The following is a 25,008-nucleotide window of genomic DNA, read 5'->3' on the forward strand; positions in this document are numbered from 1 at the left end:
CTTTTCTTACTACTCACAATTTATTGTACAAATGTCAACCAGGTTTTAGAGCTAACCACTCCTGTGAAACCATCCCTGTAAAAATTACAGATGAATGGCTGGAGGCAATGGATAAAGGCCTTTTTACAGGTGTTGTTACAAGCGATTTAAGCAAACCTTTCAACGTTGTAGACCATAAACTGCTGCTGAAGAAACTTCAGATTTATGGCTTGAACAGCAACTCCCTCAAATGGTTCGAAAGTTACCTCAGCTGAAGGTATCAGAAGGTTTGTGTCGACGGTAAACTCTCTGAACAGCTCAGTATTCAATCCAGTGTACCGCAGGGAAGTATTCTTGGTCCCGCCCTTTTTCTGCTCTCCTTCCTTTAGTACTGAAGAACAACATTGGCATTTATGCCGATGACTTGACCCTTTATGCATCTGCGCCTACCTTGGCTGACGTCGAGGAGAAAATTACATGTAGACCTGACATTGATGCAGTATCGAAGCGGGCGAAAGAAAAGAAAATGAAAATGCATCCAGCAAAGACAAAATACAGTATAATCTCGACCAGACAGAAAATTGCAAATTCCCCAAAACAAACTCTCGACCTTTCAGTTGACGGCATGCAATTCTCTATGGTTGAGTCAGAAGGTGTCTTAGGAGTATACATCAATAGGTATCTCACTTGGAACGAACATATTGACATACTGCGCCAGAAACTGCTTCAAAGAATTGCAATTTTAGGAAGAGCTCGGAGATATCTGCCCACGAAATATCCATTGCTTCTCTACAATGCAAGTATCAAACCACTCTTTCCTTATTGCTGTACTGTTTGGAGCAACTGTAGCCAAACCAATCTAGACGAACTGTTTAATTTTGGACAGTCCTTGGGATGCACGATCTTTTGATACTTTTCAAAAGCTTAAGTGGCTGCCAATTGATCAAATGTTTAAGATCAACAAATTCGGTCTTTTAAAGACAAAAATTGACGGAAGAGCACCAGAATACCTTACTGCAAGCTTAGACCCCCTTCGTTTTGAGCACAATTATCCCACAAGACCTAAAACATCATACCGTTTACCAAAACCAAGAACCAAAGCAATGAGGAGAACATTCTTTTATTCCACCATAAAAGACCTCAGTGCTCTTAACTTAAATCCAATGGCCTCTTTTAACTCCACGAAAACTACACTGATTAACAGCACTGCCCCAATTTATACAGTGGATAATTTTAAAGGTACAAAGCTATTCTGATTTTTAAAATTTTTATCATCATTGTAAATATCTTTGTAAATAGATTCTCTATTTTACTTATCTATATCCTTTTATCTTAATTGGTGTGATTTCTATTCAGTATTTTTGTTTTTAGAGGGCCACTAGGGAGAATACTTTCATAGTAATAGGTGTTACCCTCTTTAAATAAAGGTTATTGTTATTGATTGAATTAGGCAATTAAATTAAAGACTAAAACTAACCCTTTCACTCCCAAGAGTGCCACTTATAGATTTTACTCTGTCTAACACCAGACGATTTTACTCGTCAATGGGGAACCCCACGGGGGTGAAAGGGTTACACTGAGTGGCCTCTAGCTTTAATTTCCAGGAAGCAACATGACAGCATTGGCCCACAACGACTTGATCATGAAAAACACTAATAAATTATTTATTTGCAGTTATTGTAAAGGTTTGATGCATTTTCAAGTTCAACACCATTAAATGCCTGGAACCCACACCAGATTATTCCATGCCAACATTCACCTGTGAACCTTGAGCCTCAACATCACCATTCATCTTAGTGTACAAAGCCTAAACAAAGGAAAAATAATTATTATTTAAAATAATTCAGTAAATTACCTGCTGCTTTGAATATTGGAACACTGTGACATGCACCACTACAACCTGTACTACATTATTAAGGTTACTTCCCACTCCTAACAAACTATACATCAAAAGAAAGCTTAATGAAGGTACTTTACGAAAAGAATAATTTATTATAGTTTAATAACAATGTGCAGTCATTTTGCTCATGCTGCGGCATCCGATACCCAATAAATGCAATTGAAGAACTCTTGGTGGTTTCATGTCTTACTGGCTCCTGACACTTACTAAAAGGAAAACTCACTTAAACCATAATTCTTATCAAAGACTGTTTTTACCTGTATTAAGTGTCATTGTCTGAGAAAGTGTTCCAGGGACCAAAAGTTGTGGTCAACCGATTTGGCTGAAACTTGGCACAGAAGCTGGGTATAATGAGATACTTCAAAAGCCACTTTGGCTCGCTTCCCTGAGTTTTAGTTTTGGAGTTACAGGGGGGGTCTCATTTTTTGCCCTTTGAGCACCAAAAATCCAGCCTTCCAGGGGGCATTTTGAAAGTGTGATAAGACCCCACTGGTAAATTGTGCTGCCAAATGAATTTGAACATGAACTCTACTATAATAGAGCTTTCAGGTCATGCATGTAACTTTGTCCTCAAGGTATTTCACAGAGAGGAGCCTGGGGCTAGAGTTTGGCCAAAATTGATGTTAAAATTATAACCCAAAATAGCCATTTTTCAAAATTTCACTATATTCACCTGCCTTCTTGCATAACTTCCAAACCTATACCACTGTTTACTTTAGTCACCCAGTTATCAAAATCAGTTGAGAAAAATTTGGCTTATTATGGTTTATTGAATTTTTGGAACAAACACTTCATGCCCCTCTAAGGCGATGCAAAATAGAATTTTGAGCCTAATTCAGGCCATAAACAAAGCAAATTGTTGACAAGAAGCCCTTATTCTGTATTTGGTAAGTGAAAATGAATTGTCAAAGCCAAATCAGTTTCGTTGTTTAGAAATAACACCGATTCTTACCTTAAAATTGATCTAAAACAGGCCCCTGATTAGCGCAACAAACACATAATTTAGCAAATCAAAGGTGATTTTATTCTTTGAAAACCTAGTAACCACCAAAGAACACAAATGACAATGTTCTGATGTACATATAACAATCTTTTTACAAGATGCTTAAATTTTTCTTTGATTTATAGTCGTAAGTTTCATGTCATATTTCCAAGCATTCTCCAAGCATGGAAAGTCTCCATATTTTGTCAGGCTCATTTTTTATATTTATACCAGATAAATTTAGCTTATCAGAAGGTTCGTTAACATGTAAATCTTCATCTGACCTTGTAATAGCCTGAATAGTTGTTTTAAATACCCATCAGCAAAGGAGCATGACCATACATACGTAGATTACACAGACATATACGAGCTTCAGTGAGCAGTATCGAGGTGAACTGTGATTTTCCAAGTCCTTTAGAGCTGAAAAAATGAAACCATCCTTCTACGGTTAGGAGAGCTGGATATCAAAAAGCTTGCTTTGCTTTTATAAAGAAAATTACCCAAACAAAGCCCTGCATTGAGATGGCACTTGTTACTACATCAAGCTAGCTGGCCCGCCATTTTAGACTTGAAGAGTGTGGGGATTGGACCGAGTTCCCGTCCAATCCTTCTCCCGTTTCGCGGGAATGTTTTCTGTTTTTCATCAGGTGTGTTCAAAATTCTAGAAAGTGATCTGTTTCAGGATAATTTTCGATGGCACTTTATTCCTTTGAAGGGGTAAATGACCAGTGCAGTGTCACGTCATGGGCTGTGCAAGAAACAGGAATGCTTCCTTTGTTGTCTTGCGATAGTGACATGACTGCATGATTAAAGCACAAGTAGAAGAGTTCAGGTGTGTCCGGGGAAGAAGAGAAAGAACTGGTGATGCCAAAGCTACAGCTGCTTCAAAGTATCAGTTAGGGATCATGTACGCTCACAAATGATTTTTAACGCAGTTTACGAGACTCTTTTGCTTGAAGAAAGACAATGTTATATAATTTACGATGTTGTCGTCTCAAGTTGTTTGTTCACATAGTTGATTGATTCCCATGTTAATTTCCTGGGTCCTTACGAAGAGCACTAAACATTCAACAAACTCATCGCAGTATTATCTTTATATATATATAAAAAATAACAATAACAATAACAATAACTTGAAGGCTGTTTTTTGTCTGCTTGAGCTGTTTGTTTACATTCAGCTTGTCATGTTTCGCAATGCACAATTCAAGCGAGCTTGCATTGAAACTCCACGGGTCTCCTTTATTTGCCTGTTTCGTCCAAGACAAGTCAACTTAGAATAGGCTTAGCTACATACTTCCGCAGGAATTGTTTTTAGAAAATCTCAAGAATATTAGAAAAAATTGACAAATACTAGAACTTAAATAGCAGTATATATAGGAGAATACTGAACAGCAACATTTCACAGGCAGAAACGTTGAAAAAACGTTTTTATTTTTCTGTATTCCTACCAACCAAGAGAGGGCTCAGTCCACCCACATGCTACAACAGTGTCTAGAGTACTGTTCACTGAGCACAACAAATCAGCAGTTTTCAGAGTCATCTACACTACAACTAATCAGCTGTTATTCACCAAAAGAGGCCCTCGCTATCAAAAAAGAATGAAAGTCTTATGAGTTTTTTTAGGGAATTTTAGAGAGTTTTAGCACATAACACTCTTGTTTAGGTATATTTTTTCATTATTCTTTTAATTGAATATAGTTAACATTATTTTAAACAGTTTTTTAAATTAAATAATGAAACATTTTTTCTACAAATATACACAAATCTTCCGTGCTCTTCCAGAACGATTCAGAGTCAGTTCCCATTCAAGTACGACATATGTGTGCTCATTGCTTATGCATTATTCCAAGCAAATCCAATAATATCAACTAATGATGAAATGGTATATGAAATGAATCATATATGAACTGCGGATAGGAAATCAAGTGAAGCTATGATCTTCGCAGTTATGAGAGCAATTTTTGCTATTGCGTAGAGAAGCCTGAAAAATTCAGGACTTCAACTAATTCGGTCGATTTTGCGACGACGTTTTAGTGACATTTTCTCCCTGAAAATGTCAATTTCGTCGAAAAACTTATATGCAGCATGTTTGCAAATATCTTTGACGAAAAGGGTAAATAATGGAAACTGGTAACTGAATTGTGCATTGCATGATAAGCGTGTGCATGTAACAAGCTTAATGTAAACAAGCAGCTCGAGCAGACAAAAAACAGCCTTCAAGTTATTCTTATCGTACTCGTTTTTTTTTTGGACAAATCTGATGAATGTTTAGGACCCAGGATATTAACATGCGAATCAATCAACCATAAACAAACAATTTGAGACGACAATATCGTAATTTACATATCGTCGTCTCTAAATCTCTCTTCAGTCAGAAGAGTCCCCTAGATCACGATAAATGTCAGTTGTGAGCGTATATGATCCCTAACTGATACTTTGAAGCACCTGTACCTTTGGCATCACCAGTTCTTCCTCGGACACACCTGAACTCTTCTACTTGTGCTTTAATCATGCAGTCATGTCACTATCGCAAGACAACAAAGGAAGCATTCCTGTTTCTTGCACAGCCCATGACGTGACACTGCACTGGTCATTTACCCCTTCAAAGGAATAAAGTGCCATCGAAAATTATCCTGAAACAGATCACTTTCTAGAATTTCGAACACCTGATGAAAAACAGAAAACATTCCCGCAAAACGGGAGAAGGATTGGACGGGAACTCGGTCCAGTCCCCACACTCTTCAAGTCCAAAATGGCGGGCCAGCTAGCTTGATGTAGTAACAAGTGCATCATCTCAATGCAAGGCTTTTTTTGGGTTATTTTCTTTTTTAAAGCAAAACAAGCTTTTTGATATCCAGCTCTCCTAACCGTGGATGGCTGGTTTCATTTTTTCAGCTCTAATGGACTCGGAAAATCACAGTTCACCTCGATAATGCTCACTGAAACTCGTATATGTCTGTGTAATCTACGTATGTATGGTCATGCTCCTTTCCTGTTGGGTATTTAAAACAACTATTCAGGCTATTACAAGGTCAGACGAAGATTATACGTTGACGAAACTTTTGATAAGCTAAATTTAAATGGTAAAAATACAAAAAAAATGGGCCTGACAAAATATGGAGACTTTCCATGCTTGGAGTAATGCTTGGAAATATGACATGAAACTTACGACTATAAATCAAAGAAAAATTTAAGCATCTTGTAAAAAGATTGTTATATGTACATCAGAACATTGTCATTTGTGTTCTTTGGTGGTTACTAGGTTTTCAAAGAATAAAATCACCTTTGATTTGCTAAATTATGTGTTTGTTGCGCTAATCAGGGGCCCGTTTTAGATCAATTTTAAGGTAAGAATCGGTGTTATTTCTAAACAACGAAACTGATTTGGCTTTGACAATTCATTTTCACTTACCAAATACAGAATAAGGGCTTCTTGTCAACAATTTGGTTTGTTTATGGCCTGAATTAGGCTCAAAATTCTATTTTGCATCGCCTTAGAGGGGCATGAAGTGTTTGTTCCAAAAATTCAATAAACCATAATAAGCCAAATTTTTCTCAACTGATTTTGATAACTGGGTGACTAAAGTAAACAGTGGTATAGGTTTGGAAGTTATGCAAGAAGGCAGGTGAATATAGTGAAATTTTGAAAAATGGCTATTTTGGGTTATAATTTTAACATCAATTTTGGCCAAACTCTAGCCCCAGGCTCCTCTCTGTGAAATACCTTGAGGACAAAGTTACATGCATGACCTGAAAGCTCTATTATAGTAGAGTTCATGTTCAAATTCATTTGGCAGCACAATTTACCAGTGGGGTCTTATCACACTTTCAAAATGCCCCCTGGAAGGCTGGATTTTTGGTGCTCAAAGGGCAAAAAATGAGACCCCCCCTGTAACTTCAAAACTAAAACTCAGAGAAGTGAGCCAAAGTGGCTTTTGAAATATCTCATTATACCCAACTTCTGTGCCAAGTTTCAGCCAAATCGGTTGACCACAACTTTTGGTCCCTGGAACACTTTCTCAGACAATGACACTTAAGCTTTGTTCTGATGTCTAGTTTGTTAGGATGTTATCAAAACTAGCACTTGTACAATTTTTTTCCTGAACACCCGTGAAGTTGGAACTAACCGTAAAACACAAGTTGAAAAAAAACAGTGAATGATATCGTTTTCAGAGATAAAGTGGAATAAAGTGCATATTCAGTAGTAAAACTCTTTTTTTTGACCTTGAACTGACAAAGTCCTTTTATGGTTTCTAATTTTAGCATGATTCCTATTCGCTGGCTGAGAGTGGGCTTGTTTTGTTTTAAAACTCACGCGGCTCAATTCATTGCCAAACTGGTGAATTCCAAAGTAAATTTCACTTGAAAAACCTATATCCCTTTGTGAAGCAAATCTTCAATCTCCTGCTACCATAAATTATAGTACAGGGGTAAGTGCGTCACTTTAAATTTTTCTGTGCATTAGTAGTATGGGAGATGGGGGTTCTGGAACATTTTATAGCATTTTGTTCTAATAAAATAAATTGTTTTAGAGAATCACGCTTGTATACAGCTATTCTATACTGTTATTGATAACAAGTAAGGTAAAAAACATGGTGTTTATGGTTGTTTTAAAATAGCAACATATTAATTAAAACACTTGTGTTTTAATTAATATATGGTGCTATTCAAAACAAGCGGTGCTTGTTTAGATAGCATCCATGTTAATTAAATCACAAAGTGTTTTTTTGAATTCTAAAAGTGGATTATAATGAATAATTTTAAAAGCGGGGTTTAATTTTTAATTTATTATAAAATAGAAATACTGAATACAAGCAAAAAACTAATTACAATGATTTTCATGAAAATAATTCTGTATAAGATGAGGAAAAAAACAGTCTATATAAGAAAATACCATATCCAGAATGTATTGTCAGATATAGAACTAAAAACTAAGTTATCAATATCAAGATGTACAATAAACCGTGTTTGTCAGATATTTGATCTAATAAATATGGTTTTACCACAAGTTAAAAAAGATAGAAGAAGGATAATATCAATCAGATTTATAATACACAAGCTTTTTGAAAAATGGAATTTGAAATTTGATATCCCAATTACTAAATCCAAAAAGACTTTGCATAATTATAATAAATATTGGGATCAGCTTTGTTTGTTGATTGAACTTTGAATTTTTTTATCATAATTGATTTTAATTTTTCATTTGCTGTTGGAACTAAATGTATAATTATACCGTCGATAAGATTTATTTCATTTAACAGTTTTTTTCTTCAAATGGAATTCCTCGGAGATATGATCGTAAATGAGTTAATATTTTAGCATATGTTGTGTAAGCAAAACGACATAACTCAATTTTTGGATTATAATTTTTGGTTTCTGCATAAGTACCTAAAAGTAATCCAGCTCCAGAAATAGATCCTAGAACGATTGGATTCATTTTACATGATAAGTCCATTCTTTTATTGTGTTTAAAAGCCTGTTTAAATATCCAAAATTTTTTATGGTAATGTGCAAACATCTTTTTTATTTCTTGGATTTTGTCTTCCGGTAAATCTGATGAGATATGGTTCCAATCAAAATGTTTTTACGTTTGTCTGTCATTATAATATTATTTTAATTATTTTACTGAATATATTGAATCAATATATCAAGCTCTGTGTTCGGCACATTGTTGTCGATTAGTTTGACTTTAAAATGGCCGTTTTGTAATGCTACACTGTAAATTCACATTAAACGTTTGTATATGTGTATTCTGATCTGATACGAAAAAATCGTTTAAGCACGGTGCCTGCTACTTGAAGATATTTTTGCCCCGGTGTGTGATTATGCCGGAAATGTAGATCTTAACAAGTGTTATTGAAATCCAAAAAGAAAATTGGGGGTAACCACACATTTTTAAAAGATAATTCATGAATAATATTTGTAAAAACCTATAAAATACAAAGCAATGTATGGCATTCTTTGTCAAATTGAAGTTTAATTATCTCTCAAAAATGCATGGTTACCCCCAATTTTCTTTTTGGATACCACGAGTACTTACTAAGATCTACTTTCTCCGGATAGTTTTAAACAACGCAAAAATATCCCTGTATTACTAAGCGTCACCGATAGGAAATCCGAGTATCTCGAGATGCGCAGAACGTATGCGTAATAACAATAGTAGGCACCGTCCTTAATGCAAATCGAAACCCATAATAAATTTGAATGTTTAGTTTTTCATAATTTAATTTGAAAGAATTATATGAAACTTGAATTTGTTTGATTATGGAGCCATTAGGAAGTAAAACTCTTTTACTCCCATTTATGACAAAAGTTTTGTCTGATAAATTGGTGATAAGATAACTGTGAAAAGAATGTGATGTTTTTAAAATATCAAAGCCGTTCATATTGATCGGCATACACATGGTAAATTGTTCATCACATGATATTTCGTAAGCTTTTTCCTAATCATAAATACTAATATCTATATCATTTTTTTGCATTCTTGAGACCATAAATAAGTACGTAAATTGGTAATCTATTTGGTGACTTATTGACGTAAGAAGCTTGAAAGGTAATATATAAACGTCTTTGAATATTATTACTAGATCCATCAGGTGATAAATTCACAATACATCTAATATATTGAAACTGGTTATTTATTTTTGTGTAAGCTTGATAATCTATATTTATATTGGTTGTTTGAAATGATAATATTGTACTATTGAATTAATGGTCGTATTTATTTTGAATACAAATTTCAATGCATGCAGTATAATGATCACTATAATTGTCTTGAATTAGTTTGAATAAATTAAAATCCCATCTTCCTTTAAAAACGGATTCATCAGTTCTTCTTGCAATGGTTAATTTGTATGCTTGATTAATTACATGTGGTGTAAAATTATAAACAAGTAAGCTGGCACCATATATACCAAAATAAGTAGTTAATTCAGTTTTTGTTTTCATAATATATTCAAATACGTTTTTCCCGTTTTCGTAATATGAAATATGACTTTCACCTAATTGTTCAAGAGTGACAGCATCAGTTGGCTTTGTTCCTTTTTTCGAATTGATGATTTTATGATTACCTGTATTAAAATAATTTGTCATAGTGGTTGAACCATCGCGCTTTATATAATTGCTTGATGATTTGCTATTTTGCAATGGTATTTTGAAATACCTTCATTTAATTGTTCTAAATTGACTACATCAGAACTATGATATGCTTTTTTTTACATTGATTCTTTTCTGGTTATGAGGTTGACATTTCCAGATGAGTCTATTTTGAAATAATCAGACAAATCAACACTTCCAGAAGCCTGTGAAACTTTTTGATCGACATATGATTTATTGACAAGTTCATTTAAATAATTCGTATTTCTATAACTAACAATTTTATTCACACCCATATTAATGTCTTTGTTTTTATCCAATTTTTTATTGAGTTCATTGTTTACATATTCACGATTAACAGCAGACGTTTTATTTACTGTATTTTTGACACCATACATACTGTTTCCGTTTAGATCAATATGTCCTTTCATTGTACCGCCTCTTTGATGTAAAAAGTTACTCAGCTCATTGTTTAATTGAGTGAGATTGATAGCTTGATGACCCGATGTTGTTTCTTTCAGATTATTAATAATATGGTTTTTCATGTCAAGATTGCTTGTCAAACCACTTTTTAAAATATAATTATTTAGCTCAGTTTTATCAGCTTTTAACACCATCGAGCTATCAACATAAAATTTATTTACAACATATTTATGATGCAGAGGATCTTGTAAATTAATAATTTTTTTATTTCCCATTATTAATTGGATTTTTCACATCAATTTTAATACTGTAGGAAACAGACAACTTTTTTGAGAGACATGTTTCGGCATGCTTATGCCATCATCACTTTAATGAGTTCCTAAGTGTGAACAGTTATAAAGTCTACGGGTAGATGAAAAAATTATTACAACATGACGTAATACCAAACATCAAGGTGTAAACTAAAACGTGAGAAAAGTGTTGTAATGCTGCAATTGTTTGTTAAGTTCAGGTTTGATCTTATTTATATAAATCGCTTCTCTGAGTTTTAAATCAATTGAGTTGCTGCCAGAATCCAGCATACTAACGCACGAAGGGGAGTATTATTTTGTTCTTACATAAAGGGGATGTGTTGAAATGCTTAAAAATATGCGAGTTTTTATTGCTTTCTGTGTGTTCCTTTATCCTGGTAGAAAAGTGGCGACTAGTTTCGTCAATATAACGGGAATTACAACCCGCACAAGAAAATTGGTAAACTACAGTACTGTGCAAAAGTAATGAGAGCAAAATAATTTCGACGAATTTCGAGACATTTCGCCACTTTTCAACGAAAATTAACCAGCGATTTTTGGAAAAAAACGAAATATCGCCGAACTTTCAATGAATTTTCGAAAGCACTATTGTCTTGACACTTTCAAAATTTCGAAATTGTATGCGAATGTTCCAGCGAAAATTTGAACGTCAATTTGAGAAGATTAGCGAAATTTCGAAATTTCAAAGAATGCTCAAAGCGTGTTTCGAAGTTTTGAAGAGTGCAGCGAATTTTCAAGGCTGAGGTAAGTACATTGTACAGTGTAAGAAGGCTTTCGCTTCCTTCGATCAACCCTTTGCGTAAACAATTCTATTTGAGACAGCAAGACATCATGGTATCGTGATGGTATCATGGTAATTCGTTAGCAACTGTCTGTGTATTTTTGCTTGTAATCTAGGTAGATTTCAGATTCGTTTTCTTTGTTTTTGGAATGCAATGCAAACCTTAAATAAACCAGATGATGAATCAAGATTTGTTTCTTACATTTACTTAGTTTTACAGTAGCCTCCTACACAGCCGTTCTTAATATAGACAATATAGACGCAACGCGTGACGACACTAGTTTTACAGCCCACGGCAAATAATAGACATTTGTCAATTTTTTGACGTTGGTGAATTGTTGAACCGATTCTATGTTTCTCTGAAATCATTCTCATTTTCGAACTACTGGTACATTGTATGCAAGTCAAAGCGCTTTTTGTCTATGAAGAGGATAAAAACATTGCAAGCTTGACCTTCAATTGGAGTTAGATTTCAACCAGAAATATGCATGCGTAATCCAGATCATGGAGTTTTACAATCCCGCTTGTTGTCATTACGATTCAGTCCTTGAAGGTTTGTCTTGTCTAAAAACAAACGGGCAGTTACTCTACTGAAGCAGAGTGCGGGTTAAATCTCTCTAGCTCATTTTTGAAACGCTCTTCAGTCGTGGTGTAAATAAATCAACAAAGAGCCTTAGGTTCCGAGTTATGTATGTTACTGCAATTATAATGTACAGTGTATTTTAAACGACAGTTCACTGCTTCGAAAATTCGAAGAAACGAAAGTTCATTCCTTCGAAATTTCAAAAGCAAGAAAAGTTTGTTACTTCGAAATTTCGAAAGAGTTTGCAGCAAGGAAAGTTCATTACTTCGAAATTTCAAAAGAATTCGCATCATTTCGCCGCATTTTCTTCGAAATATCGCATTGAGTGATGCGAAATACCTCGCAAAATTTCGCCGACACATCATTGAAAATTCGCAAGAACAATAGACAAAATTCGTCGAAATTCGCTCTCATTACTTTTGCACAGTACTGTACCATGGATTTTAGAGCAACAGGAGTACGATCTTTGACACTAAACATGTCTTTAATTTTAAATGAAGTGAAAACTAATTTGATAGTTGGGTCAGATTTGCAAAACCCCTTAGTAAGTTGTCGGATTTGAAGTTTCACTATTTTGGAATATTATGGCCGACAAAAGGAAGTTTAAAATAACGTGTATCATTGTCATCATTAGTGTTCCGGCTTTTTTGAGAAAAAGACCCGTCAAGATACTGCTTGAAAGTTCCGTCAATAATGTGCGAGGGAAGTGAATTACGTTTCAAAGTGTCAGAAAGTTGATTAAGATCGTTTTGAAGGCCAGAGGAAGTGTTGTTCATTTTAAAGATTCAGTCAATAAGAGTTCGGATAAGGCCAATTTTATAGCCTGATGGAGTAAAACTAAAGAAATTGACCAGTGTAAGTTTTTTTAAGAAAAACTGAAAAAACACAATCACGGGAAGAGTTGTCAACAAGTATGTCAAGAAAGGAGAGTTTACCATCATTCTCCTTCTCAAAAGTGAATTTGATGTTGGGGTGCCCTGAATTGATGTAATCAAAAAATGACATATAGCATCCTGTTCGTTGTGAAAGACAGAAGGTGTCTTCAACATAACACCTATAGAGTACAGGGTGATTCGAATGGTTGCAATTATTTAGCCACGTTTGTTCGTGGAAACCAAGAAAAAGATTAGCTAGGATGGGTGCTAGTGGAGAGCCCATCGCTACCCCATCAACTTGATCATGAAATTTGCCATTAAAAAGAAAATGAGCTGTAGTGAATAAGAACAATTTCTTAAGGTCGGATTTTTTGATAGGAAATTGAGGGTCATGCTCGAGAATAAGATCAACGGCAATATCAATAGTTTCATTTAACGGAATATTGGTAAATAAACTTTCAATATCGAAGGAAATGAGAATCTTGTTGTTAAAATCGAAACTCCTGAGCTCTTCAACAAAAGAGAATGAATCTTTTACCGAATACTTACTTATAGGTAAAAGTGGAGCAATTAGAGAACTTAAATACTTAGCTAAATTATAATTATAAGCACCAATAGAACTAACTATCAACTTAGTTTTAAAAACATGTTTAGTGTTTAAGATCCATGGTAGTTTACCAATTTTCTTGTGCGGGTTGTAATTCCCGTTATATTGGCGAAACTAGTCACCACTTTTCTACCAGGATAAAGGAACACACGGAAAGCGATAAAAACTCGCATATTTTTAAGCATTTCAACACATCCCCTTTATGTAAGAACAAAATAATACTCCCCTTCGTGTGTTAGTATTCTGGATTCTGCCAGCAACTCAATTGATTTAAAACTCAGAGAAGCTTTTTATATAAAGAAGATCAAACCTGAACTTAACAAACAATTGCAGCATTACAACACTTTTCTCACGTTTTAGTCTACACCTTGATGTTTGGTGTCACGCTGTAATTAGTACCCGCTTTTGTATTACGTCATGTTGTAATAATTTTTTCATCTACCCGTAGACTTTATAACTGTTCACACTTAGGAACTCATTAAACTGATGATGGCAAAAGCATGCCAAAACATGTCTTTCAAAAAAGTTGTCTATTTCCTACCGTATTTATCATTCTTGCTACTATTGCGACCTTATGGAAATATCAATTTTAACATCATCACCAAATTTCATGTACCACTGACTGAAATATTGATATGGAATAGGGTCGCTAAATTTACCATCTCTTGGGTTTGCTATGTCCTCAATATGTGACCTCTCACGCGAAAACATTTCTTACAGTAAGTCACAAACTACAGTAAGTCACAAGTACAAACGAAAATCTTCAGCCGTTTGAGTAACTCGAGGTTTCGTATATCCATGCAAAACATCGGAAGAAGTATGCAGGAAAATCTTGAGGCGATCGAATACATGTAACTCGACCTTTTCGGAGAGGGTGAGCTTTCTAAACTCCTGAGAGTGTTAACATTACGGTTGCTGAGGCCCTGATGACACGGTGCTTTTTTCAGAATCTTTCTGCCTTTGCTGTCAACATTTCGATGATCGATATGCTTTTTAAAAGAGACTCGAGTTTAACACAAAAACTTTCCCAAAAACGGTGGAATAGTTGACAGTATACACCTTCTTCAAAAATGGTGGACGCGCGGAACGACCTAGGTTCTAATACATGAAAGCGCGGTTTGGTAGGCCGTATTTCAGTCTGGAAAATTTTATACGATATTCCGATCTTACCAGAGCTAAATCCTCCTAAAATGGCGTGCTTAAGTAGTGCAGTGAATGACTCAGTTACTCTTCCTGAAGATGACATTCCCGGAGCCTTGTTAGCTGGGCTAAATCCTTCTTCGCTGAAGAATGAAGAGTTGCTGTTTTGGTTGCACGATGCGATGTAGTGGGGTTTCCCTTCACGGTAAGCACAAGGCTTTGATTTTAAATCATAGTTTAACAGTTGTTTTTCGCGGTTTATCAGTTATCCTCTTTTTTTTAAATGCGCTTTGCGGAGTGGAGGAATACGTGAAAAGTGGACGTGATCAAATGGTAATAGATCCTGAACCGGACGAAATTTACACCAAAACAAAAAAAGAGGATTATGAATATTATGAGCTGCACTCCTTCGTCATCACCCAGCGTGAAATACCCAAGCGATGGCTGGGGAAAATCTCTAGAAAGGATGCCTTCCCAGACCTGGAGAAAAAATTCAGGGAACTCGAGTAGCAATTGTTTTGCTTCCCTTGTTACCTTTTACACAGGATTTCCTACCGGTAATTTGAAAACGATGAAGGCTTTAAAGATGAAATGGTATATGAAATGAATCATATATGAACTGCGGATATGAATTCAAGTGAAGCTATGATCTTCGCAGTTATGAACGCAATTTTTGCAATTACATAGAGAAGCCTGAAAAATTCAGGACTTCAACGGGGTTTGAACCCGTGACCTCGCAATTCCGGTGCGACGCTCTAACCAACTGAGCTATGAAGCCACTGACGTTGGGAGCTGGTCATTTGTGGGTTCTAATGGTCCCGTGAGGAATGAATCAATGATGAAATGGTATATGAAATGAATCATATATGAACTGCGGATACGAAATCAAGTGAAGCTATGATCTTCGCAGTTATGAACGCAATTTTTGCAATTGCATAGAGAAGCCTGAGAAGAGAAGGCTTGCATAGAGAAGGCTTCTCTATACCATTTCATCATTGATTGATTCCTCACGGGACCATTAGAACCCACAAATGACCAGCTCCCAACGTCAGTGGCTTCATAGCTCAGTTGGTTAGAGCGTCGCACCGGAATCGCGAGGTCACGGGTTCAAACCCCGTTGAAGTCCTGAATTTTTCAGGCTTCTCTATGCAATTGCAAAAATTGCGTTCATAACTGCGAAGATCATAGCTTCACTTGATGAAGGCTTTGTATGAATTTTTACGGCCTGGGGCCAGTGGAGAAAACTTTCCATATTTGTCCTCTGCAAGAGACGACATTCAGGCTGGTCATAGTGAACATTCAGTGAAAAAACTATAGACGAAATTTTTTTCTTACATTAATTGTGTCGCCTTAGACAAGGCTTCGCCCAAATACACTCGGCTCAGTTATTTAACGTATCCCAGTCAATTGTAAGCAGAATTTTTATATTTTGGATCAATTTTATGTACTTGAAACTAGGACAGATAAATATCTGGCCGTCCAGAGAACTTGTGGACGAGACACAATTCAAAATACATTTGATGTATCAACAAAGTGAAAAAAATCCTGCTGCATAATTTAATTTCAAGGTTAGTTTTCACTTTGCTGATATGTCTAATTACTTTGAAAGTCCATTGTTATTATCACTACCACAGTAATGCATGACTTTTACCATTATCAAGGTATTTCAATTTTCCAAAGTTCCTGTGGTACACCATGTTCCTTTTAATAGGAGACTTACTTAACTCTCATAATATTAATATCCATTTCAACACATATAAGCTTAATTAAATACTGTGCACATGTGCCCTGGTTCATTTTCCAAACAAAATATTGTTTGTTGTCTGACATTGATATCATTTGGTGAAACATTAAATCCATCCAAAGCCCTCATCGTTTTCAAATTAGGAAATCCTGAGTAAAAGGTAATAAGGGAATCATTTTAGGAAAGCAAAACAATCGCCACGCGAGTGCCCCGAATTTTTTCTCAAGGTCAGGGATTTCCTCCCTCAACAGGGAAACCTGCGAGTCGATGCGAGTAAATGAAGGCATTTTTTCTAGAGATTTTCCCCAGCCATCGCTTGGGTATGTCACACTGGGTGATGACAAAGGAGTGCAGCTCATAACATTCATAATTCTCCTTTTCCTTTTGGTGTAAATTTTGTCCGGATCAGGATCTATCACCATTTGATCGCGTCCACTTTTCACGTATTCCTCCACTCCACAAAGTGCATTTAAAAAAAAAAGGTAACTGGTAAACCTTGAAAAACGTCAACTTTTAAACTACTATTTAAGATTAAGGCCTTGTGATTACCGTTTTACAAGCAAAGGTTTCGTTTTAAGTTTAATTAAGGGAAACTCCACTACATCACATCGTGCAACCAAAACCGCAACTCTTCATTCTTCAGCGAAGAAGGATTTAGCTCAGCTAACAAGGCTTCGGGAATGCCATCTTCGGGAAGAATAACTGAGTCATTCACTGCAATACTTAAGCACGCCATTTTAGGAGGATTTAGCTCTGATAAGGCCGGAATATCGTATAACATAAATCTGTTGACAACCGTTACTGAATTTTCCAGACTAAAATATGGCCTACCAAACCTCGCTTTCATGTATTCAAACCTAGGTCGTTCCGCGTGTCTGCCATTTTTGAATAAGGTGTATGCGGTCCAACACTGTCCGCACAACTCAACAAAGTCACGAGTGACCATGTGTGACCCGTATCTACTATGCATGTTTATGTTATTCATAAATTCCCATAACCAAATACTGTAAACCTTAACCTCAAATCCTTCCTTGTCTGAAATTTGTTATTTGTCCTTTCCCTGCCTACTTTATCGAAGGCAAGAGATTGTTCTATCCTCCTCTGGACATGCCAAATCTAGCAGCAAAATCTCGAAATCTTGGTCCGCCGAAATATTTGTGATTTTTGAAAACTGCCATACCTTGAAGAATATACGTCAAATCAGGCGGCTTAGCAGATTTGGGATCTGGGCTTATCTAACTGAACTGGAACGGAACTGTTGGGTTCCGCGTGTATGTTCCAATAATATATACAGGCCTTCTGATATTACGCGATGGTGCGATTTCGCACAAACGACCTCAAATCGCATCCGATCGCAAAATTCACGAAAAATCGCATAATTCACAAAAGGACGCACAAAATTCATAAAATGAAACATAAATCAACACGTTTCTTAGAAACTCCTGCATAAATACGCCATTTTTAAGATGATATATCTTGGAAAAAGGCTAAAAAACCTTCGTCACCTTCGATTTCGTAAACATTTGAAGTTCAAGGCGTTATTTTTCATGTCGAGGACCTGGTACGAGTCTCCTTCCATTGGTGCAACACAAACACGTCCTTATATACACACCACTGAAATGACACAGTTGCCTTCTCTAAGAGAAGAGGTTTGTGAAAAATAAGCGAAGTTGTAAGTTTTTCGGCAAAATGTAGTTTCTTTCGTTGAAAACTGATAAAAACTTACTCATAGATAAGTTTGTTGTGAAAACGCTCGCTTTTTCTTCGACGAAGAAGGAAGTTCCCACCTTGCGCCCAATCTGACAGCTCACGATTGACCAAGAAAGTACCTCACAGGTACGTTCCACGGTTACGATGGACCGCTGTTTTTCTCGTTGTGCAATATTAGGGCCTTTTATACAAGAGAAAATAAGCCGGGGCTTACTCTGGCCACGGTGTACAAAATACGCAAAAGGAACTATTTATACGAATATATATTCCCAGGTCAATATAAGCCGCGGCTTGAAAAAGACTTGAACGTAGATTTTGTACCATTTATACGGGGTGAACATTCGAGTCTTCTGTAAGACGCGGCCAGAGAAAGCCGCGGCTTATTTTCTCTCGTATAAATGGGGGTATGGCCCTATTGTGATTGACCATCTTCGGAGTTCGTGGTTGACAAGCACCTTGATCATTCATTTGGCATGTTAGCTGTGTCCTTTCAACTTTTATAAACGTAGAGCACCGGTAGTGCAGAAGACCTCATTTTTTTAATTTATCCTAACTAATGGCGATCGAGATACATAATTACTGTTCCTTTGTGTTCAAAATGTCTTTAGGGCAGCAAAAAAGTGTTTTTCTTAACCTTAAACCTTATAAAACAAGCTTAAAATTGCTGAGAAAAAAATCGCATAATTTACATTATTTATCGCATAATTGGCCTTTCTAATCGCACCCTATCAGATGGCCTGTATATATGCGGCCACAAAGCTTATCGAAACTCCGAAAAAGAAAGTGGCGCGCTCCAAAAAGGTTGGTATAGCTTGTGTTTACATTTGTGCGAGTTCAGTTTACACATGAATTTCCTCAGCGCCAAAACGTCGAAATATTCCAATACAACGAAAAATAGAGGATGGTCTAACTGCTTCAAATTTCCTGTTTTCAGCCTATCGAAGTAAGGGACTACATTTAATACAAATTTCTGTTGGGAGTAAGGAGTCGCGGGATGTTGGTTTCCGGATTGTCGTGTTCCACTGGACTGGACAAAATTCGATGAACTACTACGCACTTGGACCAATAAATAAATGTCTTATAACGATCTCTATCTAAATCACCACGAAATATTTTATATAAAATGGTGTAACATCGTAATATTGAGACGAAAGGGCTTTATACGGAACATTTACGGCGAGTTTCAGATTGCAATACACGGTTGCAATTTTTTTACAACTCATCCTTTGGATGTAATTAAGCTTATTGAAATTAATAATGATCTGTTCAAGATGTCTTCACAAATATTGTCTCTTTTAGTATCGAAAATAAATGTAGTGGAAAATTATCACCATCTGCAAACGGCAATGTTTCTATTACGACGAAGATGTTTAAGTACTGTATTGCGATATGCATCATCCGAGTAAGTCTTATGAAATTGACCACAGTGATAGTAAACGTGAGTTTTCAGCTGTTGTTATTCCCCGAAGGAAACACTTCCTTTTCTTCAATCAAAAGAGATTCATGATTTACAACGCAATATTGGACATATTCCTTATTTTCCCATTCGGATTTCACACAGAAGATTAACCAATTCATCTTATTGTTGTTAATTGTGCGTCCTGCAATGTTTTCGATTGTTATTTCAATAACCTGGTGTGTCGTTCCTAATGTTCAATCCCGTTTAACCTCATTTGTCGCCAAAACTTGCTCGGCCGTTCCGTCATGCAACCTTACCGTTTTTAAGTTTTATTCAGTCGTTCAATCGTGCGGTTCATCCATGCAAAATTTTCTCTGGTCCTTCCTACCCATTTTTATCTGTCCACTTGCCGCGTGTTTGGCTGTTTGCACGGATACTGCTAGGAACGTTTTCGCATGAGAGGTCACATATGATTGAAATTCATTTTTAAAGGCCCTTTCATACCATTGTTTGATGAATAGCATTTTACATAATCAGTGAGATCCAAAGTAGAGCTTGATGAATCACCACCATTTGCTTTAATATGACCGTAAATTTGCTTTTTTGTCAAAACATCATTTGACAGTAGTAAGCTTTCTATTTTCTACATCTACCGGTATATTTCCTTGAGAATCAATGGTGAAACCATCTATTTGTGTAAAATCAGTAGTTGGTTCTTTTAGTTTACATATTTTTTAAATAATCCACAATGGGTCTTTCATTATAATCATGATCTCGAATTGAAAAAGGTTTTATAACATTGTAATAAGACTTTCCATTATGTCTCTCATTTATAAAATAAATACGGTAATAACCACATAAGACACTATATAAATGTTGATATTGTGTATTGTTGAATATATAACGTTTTTTGATTTTAGTTGACGAATTGATCAATTCTTGTGGAGGATTGAGATCATAGCTATCAAAATAATAAATCATTTTTGATGTTATACGCTTGACAACCCAATGCATTTCAAGCCCTATTTTATCATTAAGATTGACGATATAGCAGCCCATTTTTGTATGAAGTGGTATCTCATTTCTTGATATAATTTTGTTAAAATTTTTTACTTTAAAATATTTGAGCCATGCAAGGATATCAAATTTGGATATTGGTTTGATTGCAAAAATTGGTTTGTTTAAAATATTTGACCTAAAATTGAAATTTTTTGAAATGGTGAATTGGGTCCCAAGAGTAGTCCTTTTCCTGATTTTTTTAGTTGTTTTTTTTTTGTCGTTTTATGTTCCATAAAAGGAAGGTGGTTGATATGGCATAAGATCGCAGGGTACAAGATTTCTGTGAAAGCAAGAAGAAGAAGAAGAATTTTCATTCCTGAATATTCACGCCTGGAAAATGTCACATTGTAAAGAAATTTCTGATGACCTCATAGTAAATTCTACCCCCTGAAAGCGACAAAAGAATTGAAAAATCGGTTATTTTTTGCTGGTGACTTTTTCATACATTTACACTGGTTTGTTGACATGACTGAAATAGATCAAGCTATTTGGACAGATTGTTTTTTTCATGGAAATGTTTACAGAAATTGTCGGAGTATTGATGTTTATAATTATCAGTGACTTACCGCTTTTAGTACATTCTCTTGCCGTGCCGTGCAATTTTTCAAACGAATTATTTGAGGCTAACTTACCAGAAGCATATACATATATTAGTAGTACAACATTTTAAAAGCAACAATTTAATTTTTAAAAATGTCGCAATTTCACCATAACCTAATCTTTTCCAAAAGAGCTTGCGAGTTTTTATTCCAGTCAATTTTAAATCTTCCATTGAAGAATTTGACAAATGTATGAAAAATATATAATATTATTTTCTGTATATAATATAAAATGAGTTCTGAAAGTACAGATTTATATAATTCAAAAATTGGTAATCATTATGAAAGTGATAGTCAATTAGATCTATGTGATTTAAATGACAGCTTTATTGATGATTCTCAATGTAGTTTTGATGTCAATACTTATGAAACAGAAACAGAATATTTATCTTCTCAATATTCATCAGATTATAATTATATAATGAAAATTACTAAAATAACAAAAAATAATTATGAAAAAAAATTAATAAAATGAATAAATTTTTAAATGAAGCATATAATGATTCTTTTGATTTAATATTTCCAGATGAGTAGCATGATCACCATACCCATTCCTGTAACATACCTAAAAAGAGTAAAATTGTGTTTATTGGGGTGAAAATCACTTATTTTGGCTTATTTCACACCCAGACTTTCATATCTTTCTAATTGTTCGGAAAATATTAAAGTTTGGTCTGTTAAAACTGAATTTTTGATTTACCCATGACCCCTTGCAGGCGTGGTCTTTCATACAGATAGTCAATTTTGAGGCAAATAAAAAGTAAAAACAGAAAGCTTTCACTACATGGAGGATAGCATCCCCTCATTTAGTTCTATTGACACCCTAAACGCTGGCTTTCTGCTCCACTTTTTTGCTCCACTTTACAATTTGAGGTCAGAGCAGATGTCTCTCACAATTTCCTGAAAATTGCCCCTGAAAAGACATTGTGGACTTCCCAATAATATCGATAGAGGAAAGGTTTCCAAGCCTTGTGAAGCACATGGAAATCATGGCTTCTTTGCGAAGTAGGTTGTGATGTTTACTGGCACTCAAGACTTGGTTCAATATGGCCTAGCATGTTAAAAAAAACGTAGCGACTCAGTCAAAGGCTAATATTTTTGCGACCCTGAAAGCTACGACGACGAAACTGTGGAATTGGCTAGGGCAACTAGTGAGCATTCAGAAAATATTTGGTTGGAACCCAGTTATGGCATTGAAAGAAGTGGTCTCGAAAAATATTATTGTGTAATTGCGGAACAGAAAAAGCGTAGCGACTGTTTTGAGAAGTGATTTCTCCATTCGTAGTGGATCCCTCGAACTAGTTTTTCTGTAAGTTATAGCACAAGGTATGAGCATTTAGTTGAGATGGTTTTGAACTCAATGATATCAATTGAAGACTTGTTTCAAACAATAACCTAATGAGCGCCAGAATTCCAAAACACAGCGTTACAGTAAGGAAACTATGGAATTTTGAAACTTTTTAATGTGTTTTAATAAACTTGAACTGTTGAAATTTGGCTCATATGTAGTATTTACTGCGTGTAATCACTGGTTACTGTCCGTTAATCCACATAACTGTTCTCTCTTATGAAAAGTGGTTTTGAGGACTTTCAATTTGAAAATTGTGTTACGCGTTACACTCAAAATTTTCCTATTTTTCTATCCTTTTCCTTTGTTTTCTCAAGAAAAGAAAGTCGCTTACACTTTTTACACCCTGTATGCTAATCAACAAGGATAACCTTAGCATTCAGCAAAAATATAGCTTTATTGAAGACATTAAACTGAATAAATCAGGAAATGTTTCTGAGTCACCCCCAATTGGGTATGGTGATTGTGCTACTCATCCCAATGTTACCTCATATGCATTTACCAGAATTTAATCTAAAACTTAATCACATAAATAAAGATGATAATGATGATGATGATAATGAAGATGAAGATCATAATTATAGTGATATAACTGATAATGATGATGAAAATGAAGATGATAATGATGATGATAATAATGATTACACAGACTCAAGTAACGAATGTCAACATAAATATTTTATCGTTGATTACAAAAATTATAAATTTAAAGATGAAAAACTATATATTTAAAAAAAAAGTGATTTATCCAATATTTGATGAAGTTATAAGGTCAATGATGATTATAAAACAATCAAAATCAAATATTGTATTAGACGGTAAAAACATTAATATTCAAATGAAGATGAAGATCATAATTATAGTGATATAACTGATAATGATGATGAAAATGAAGATGAAAATGAAGATGATAATGATGATGATAATGATTACACGGACTCAAGTAACGAATATAAACATAAATTGTTTATTGTTGATAAAAAAAATTATAAATTTAAAGATGAAAAACTATATATTTATTTTAAAAAAATTGATTTATCCAATATTTGATGAAGTTATAAGGTCAATGATGATTATAAAACAATCAAAATCAAATATTGTATTAGACGGTAAAAAAATTAATATTCAAATAATTAAAAAAGAGGATATAAATAATGACTATAAAAAAATTATATTTGATTCTTCCAACAAATATTTTATAATAATAAAATATGAAGACGAATAAATAAAAGTATTTTCTTTTTTAATTATATTTAATCAAAAAACATATAAAAATTATTTTATTATTTAATAATATAAAATGGATTTTGATAAAAATAAAGAGGAATTGTCAAATTTATCATTTAATTTATTAACTACTAATTTATTATATAAAATATTAAAATTATCATCAAATGATATAGTAAATAATTATCCTTTACCAGTTCAAAAAAAAATGAAAATAAATTTAAATATGAGATAAAACTTAATATTTGTAGTCGTTTTTTAAGAGAACATGATAATTTAGAAAATAGAACAGACAATGAATCAGAAAAAGAATTACATGGAACAGAAAATGACTCAGAAGATAAAAGTGAAAGTTATTCAAATAATAAGAAAGCCTTGATAAAGTTTTGATATTATAATTGATAAAATGTTCAAAAATGACCAAAAATGTCATATATTGAGTTTGATCATTATAGATATTTTATTACGAATATCAATAAAAAGAATATAAACAAAAACAATGAGAAATATATTCATGATACTTTTTCAAATGAAGTAGTATTAATTAAAATACTGATTTAAACATAAAAATAATATAATAAGTTATAAAATAAAAAGGATATAAAAAGGATATAACCAAAAACAATGAGAAATATATTCATGATACTTTTTGAAATGAAGTAGTATTAATTATAAAACTGATTTAAACATAAAAATAATATAATACGTTATAAAAGAAAAATTTTGTAAAAGAATTAATTTTTGGATTAGAAGATGATCCTGATATAAAAAATTTAAATGCATTTGAAATTGAAAATGAAAAAGAGAAAAAGATACATGGTAATACAAAATATTTTAATGATGAAGATGGAAAAAAAGCTATAAAGGAATCAAAAGCAAAATATATGGCTAAAAAGCAACGGCATTGTTCTATTTGTAATAAAACGTATCTTCTTCAAAAAATAAATGGAATCATTATCTTTAAGAAAATTACGACATTTTTTAGGACTATATAACAACTAGGCGAAACAGAAACAAAAATTCATAAAAGCAATGAAAAGGAAATACTTTTTTGTGAATTAAGAGTTGAAATAAATTTTAATCGCTTTCTTTTAATTTTTAATTTTTTGTCTTGGCTTAAAGAGATAAAAATTACTACTATTACAAAATGATGAAAATTTATTTTATAACTTTAATATAATGAGCAAAGGAGAATTAGAAAAACTTTCAAAATCACAACTAATAAATTTGATTTTACAACAAAATT

The 25,008-nt window shown here is 34.2% G+C and overlaps 1 protein-coding gene and 1 non-coding gene across 2 annotated transcripts in view; both read right to left on the reverse strand.

Annotated features, from left to right (window-relative positions):
- LOC137974280 (oxysterol-binding protein-related protein 9-like) overlaps window positions 1–25,008 on the reverse strand; it is a 146,953-nt gene that overhangs the window by 76,993 nt on the left and 44,952 nt on the right. The window contains exon 6 of the mRNA XM_068821151.1: window positions 1,739–1,786. Coding sequence (XP_068677252.1) covers window positions 1,739–1,786 — 48 coding nt within the window. The remainder of the gene's footprint in view (window positions 1–1,738; window positions 1,787–25,008) is intronic.
- Window positions 15,382–15,454, reverse strand: Trnas-gga (transfer RNA serine (anticodon GGA)). The gene has a single exon. It is a non-coding gene; the product is annotated as a tRNA-Ser (tRNA).

The sequence above is a fragment of the Montipora foliosa genome, chromosome 10, assembly GCF_036669935.1.
Source record: "Montipora foliosa isolate CH-2021 chromosome 10, ASM3666993v2, whole genome shotgun sequence".
NCBI classification, from domain to species: Eukaryota; Metazoa; Cnidaria; class Anthozoa; order Scleractinia; family Acroporidae; genus Montipora; species Montipora foliosa.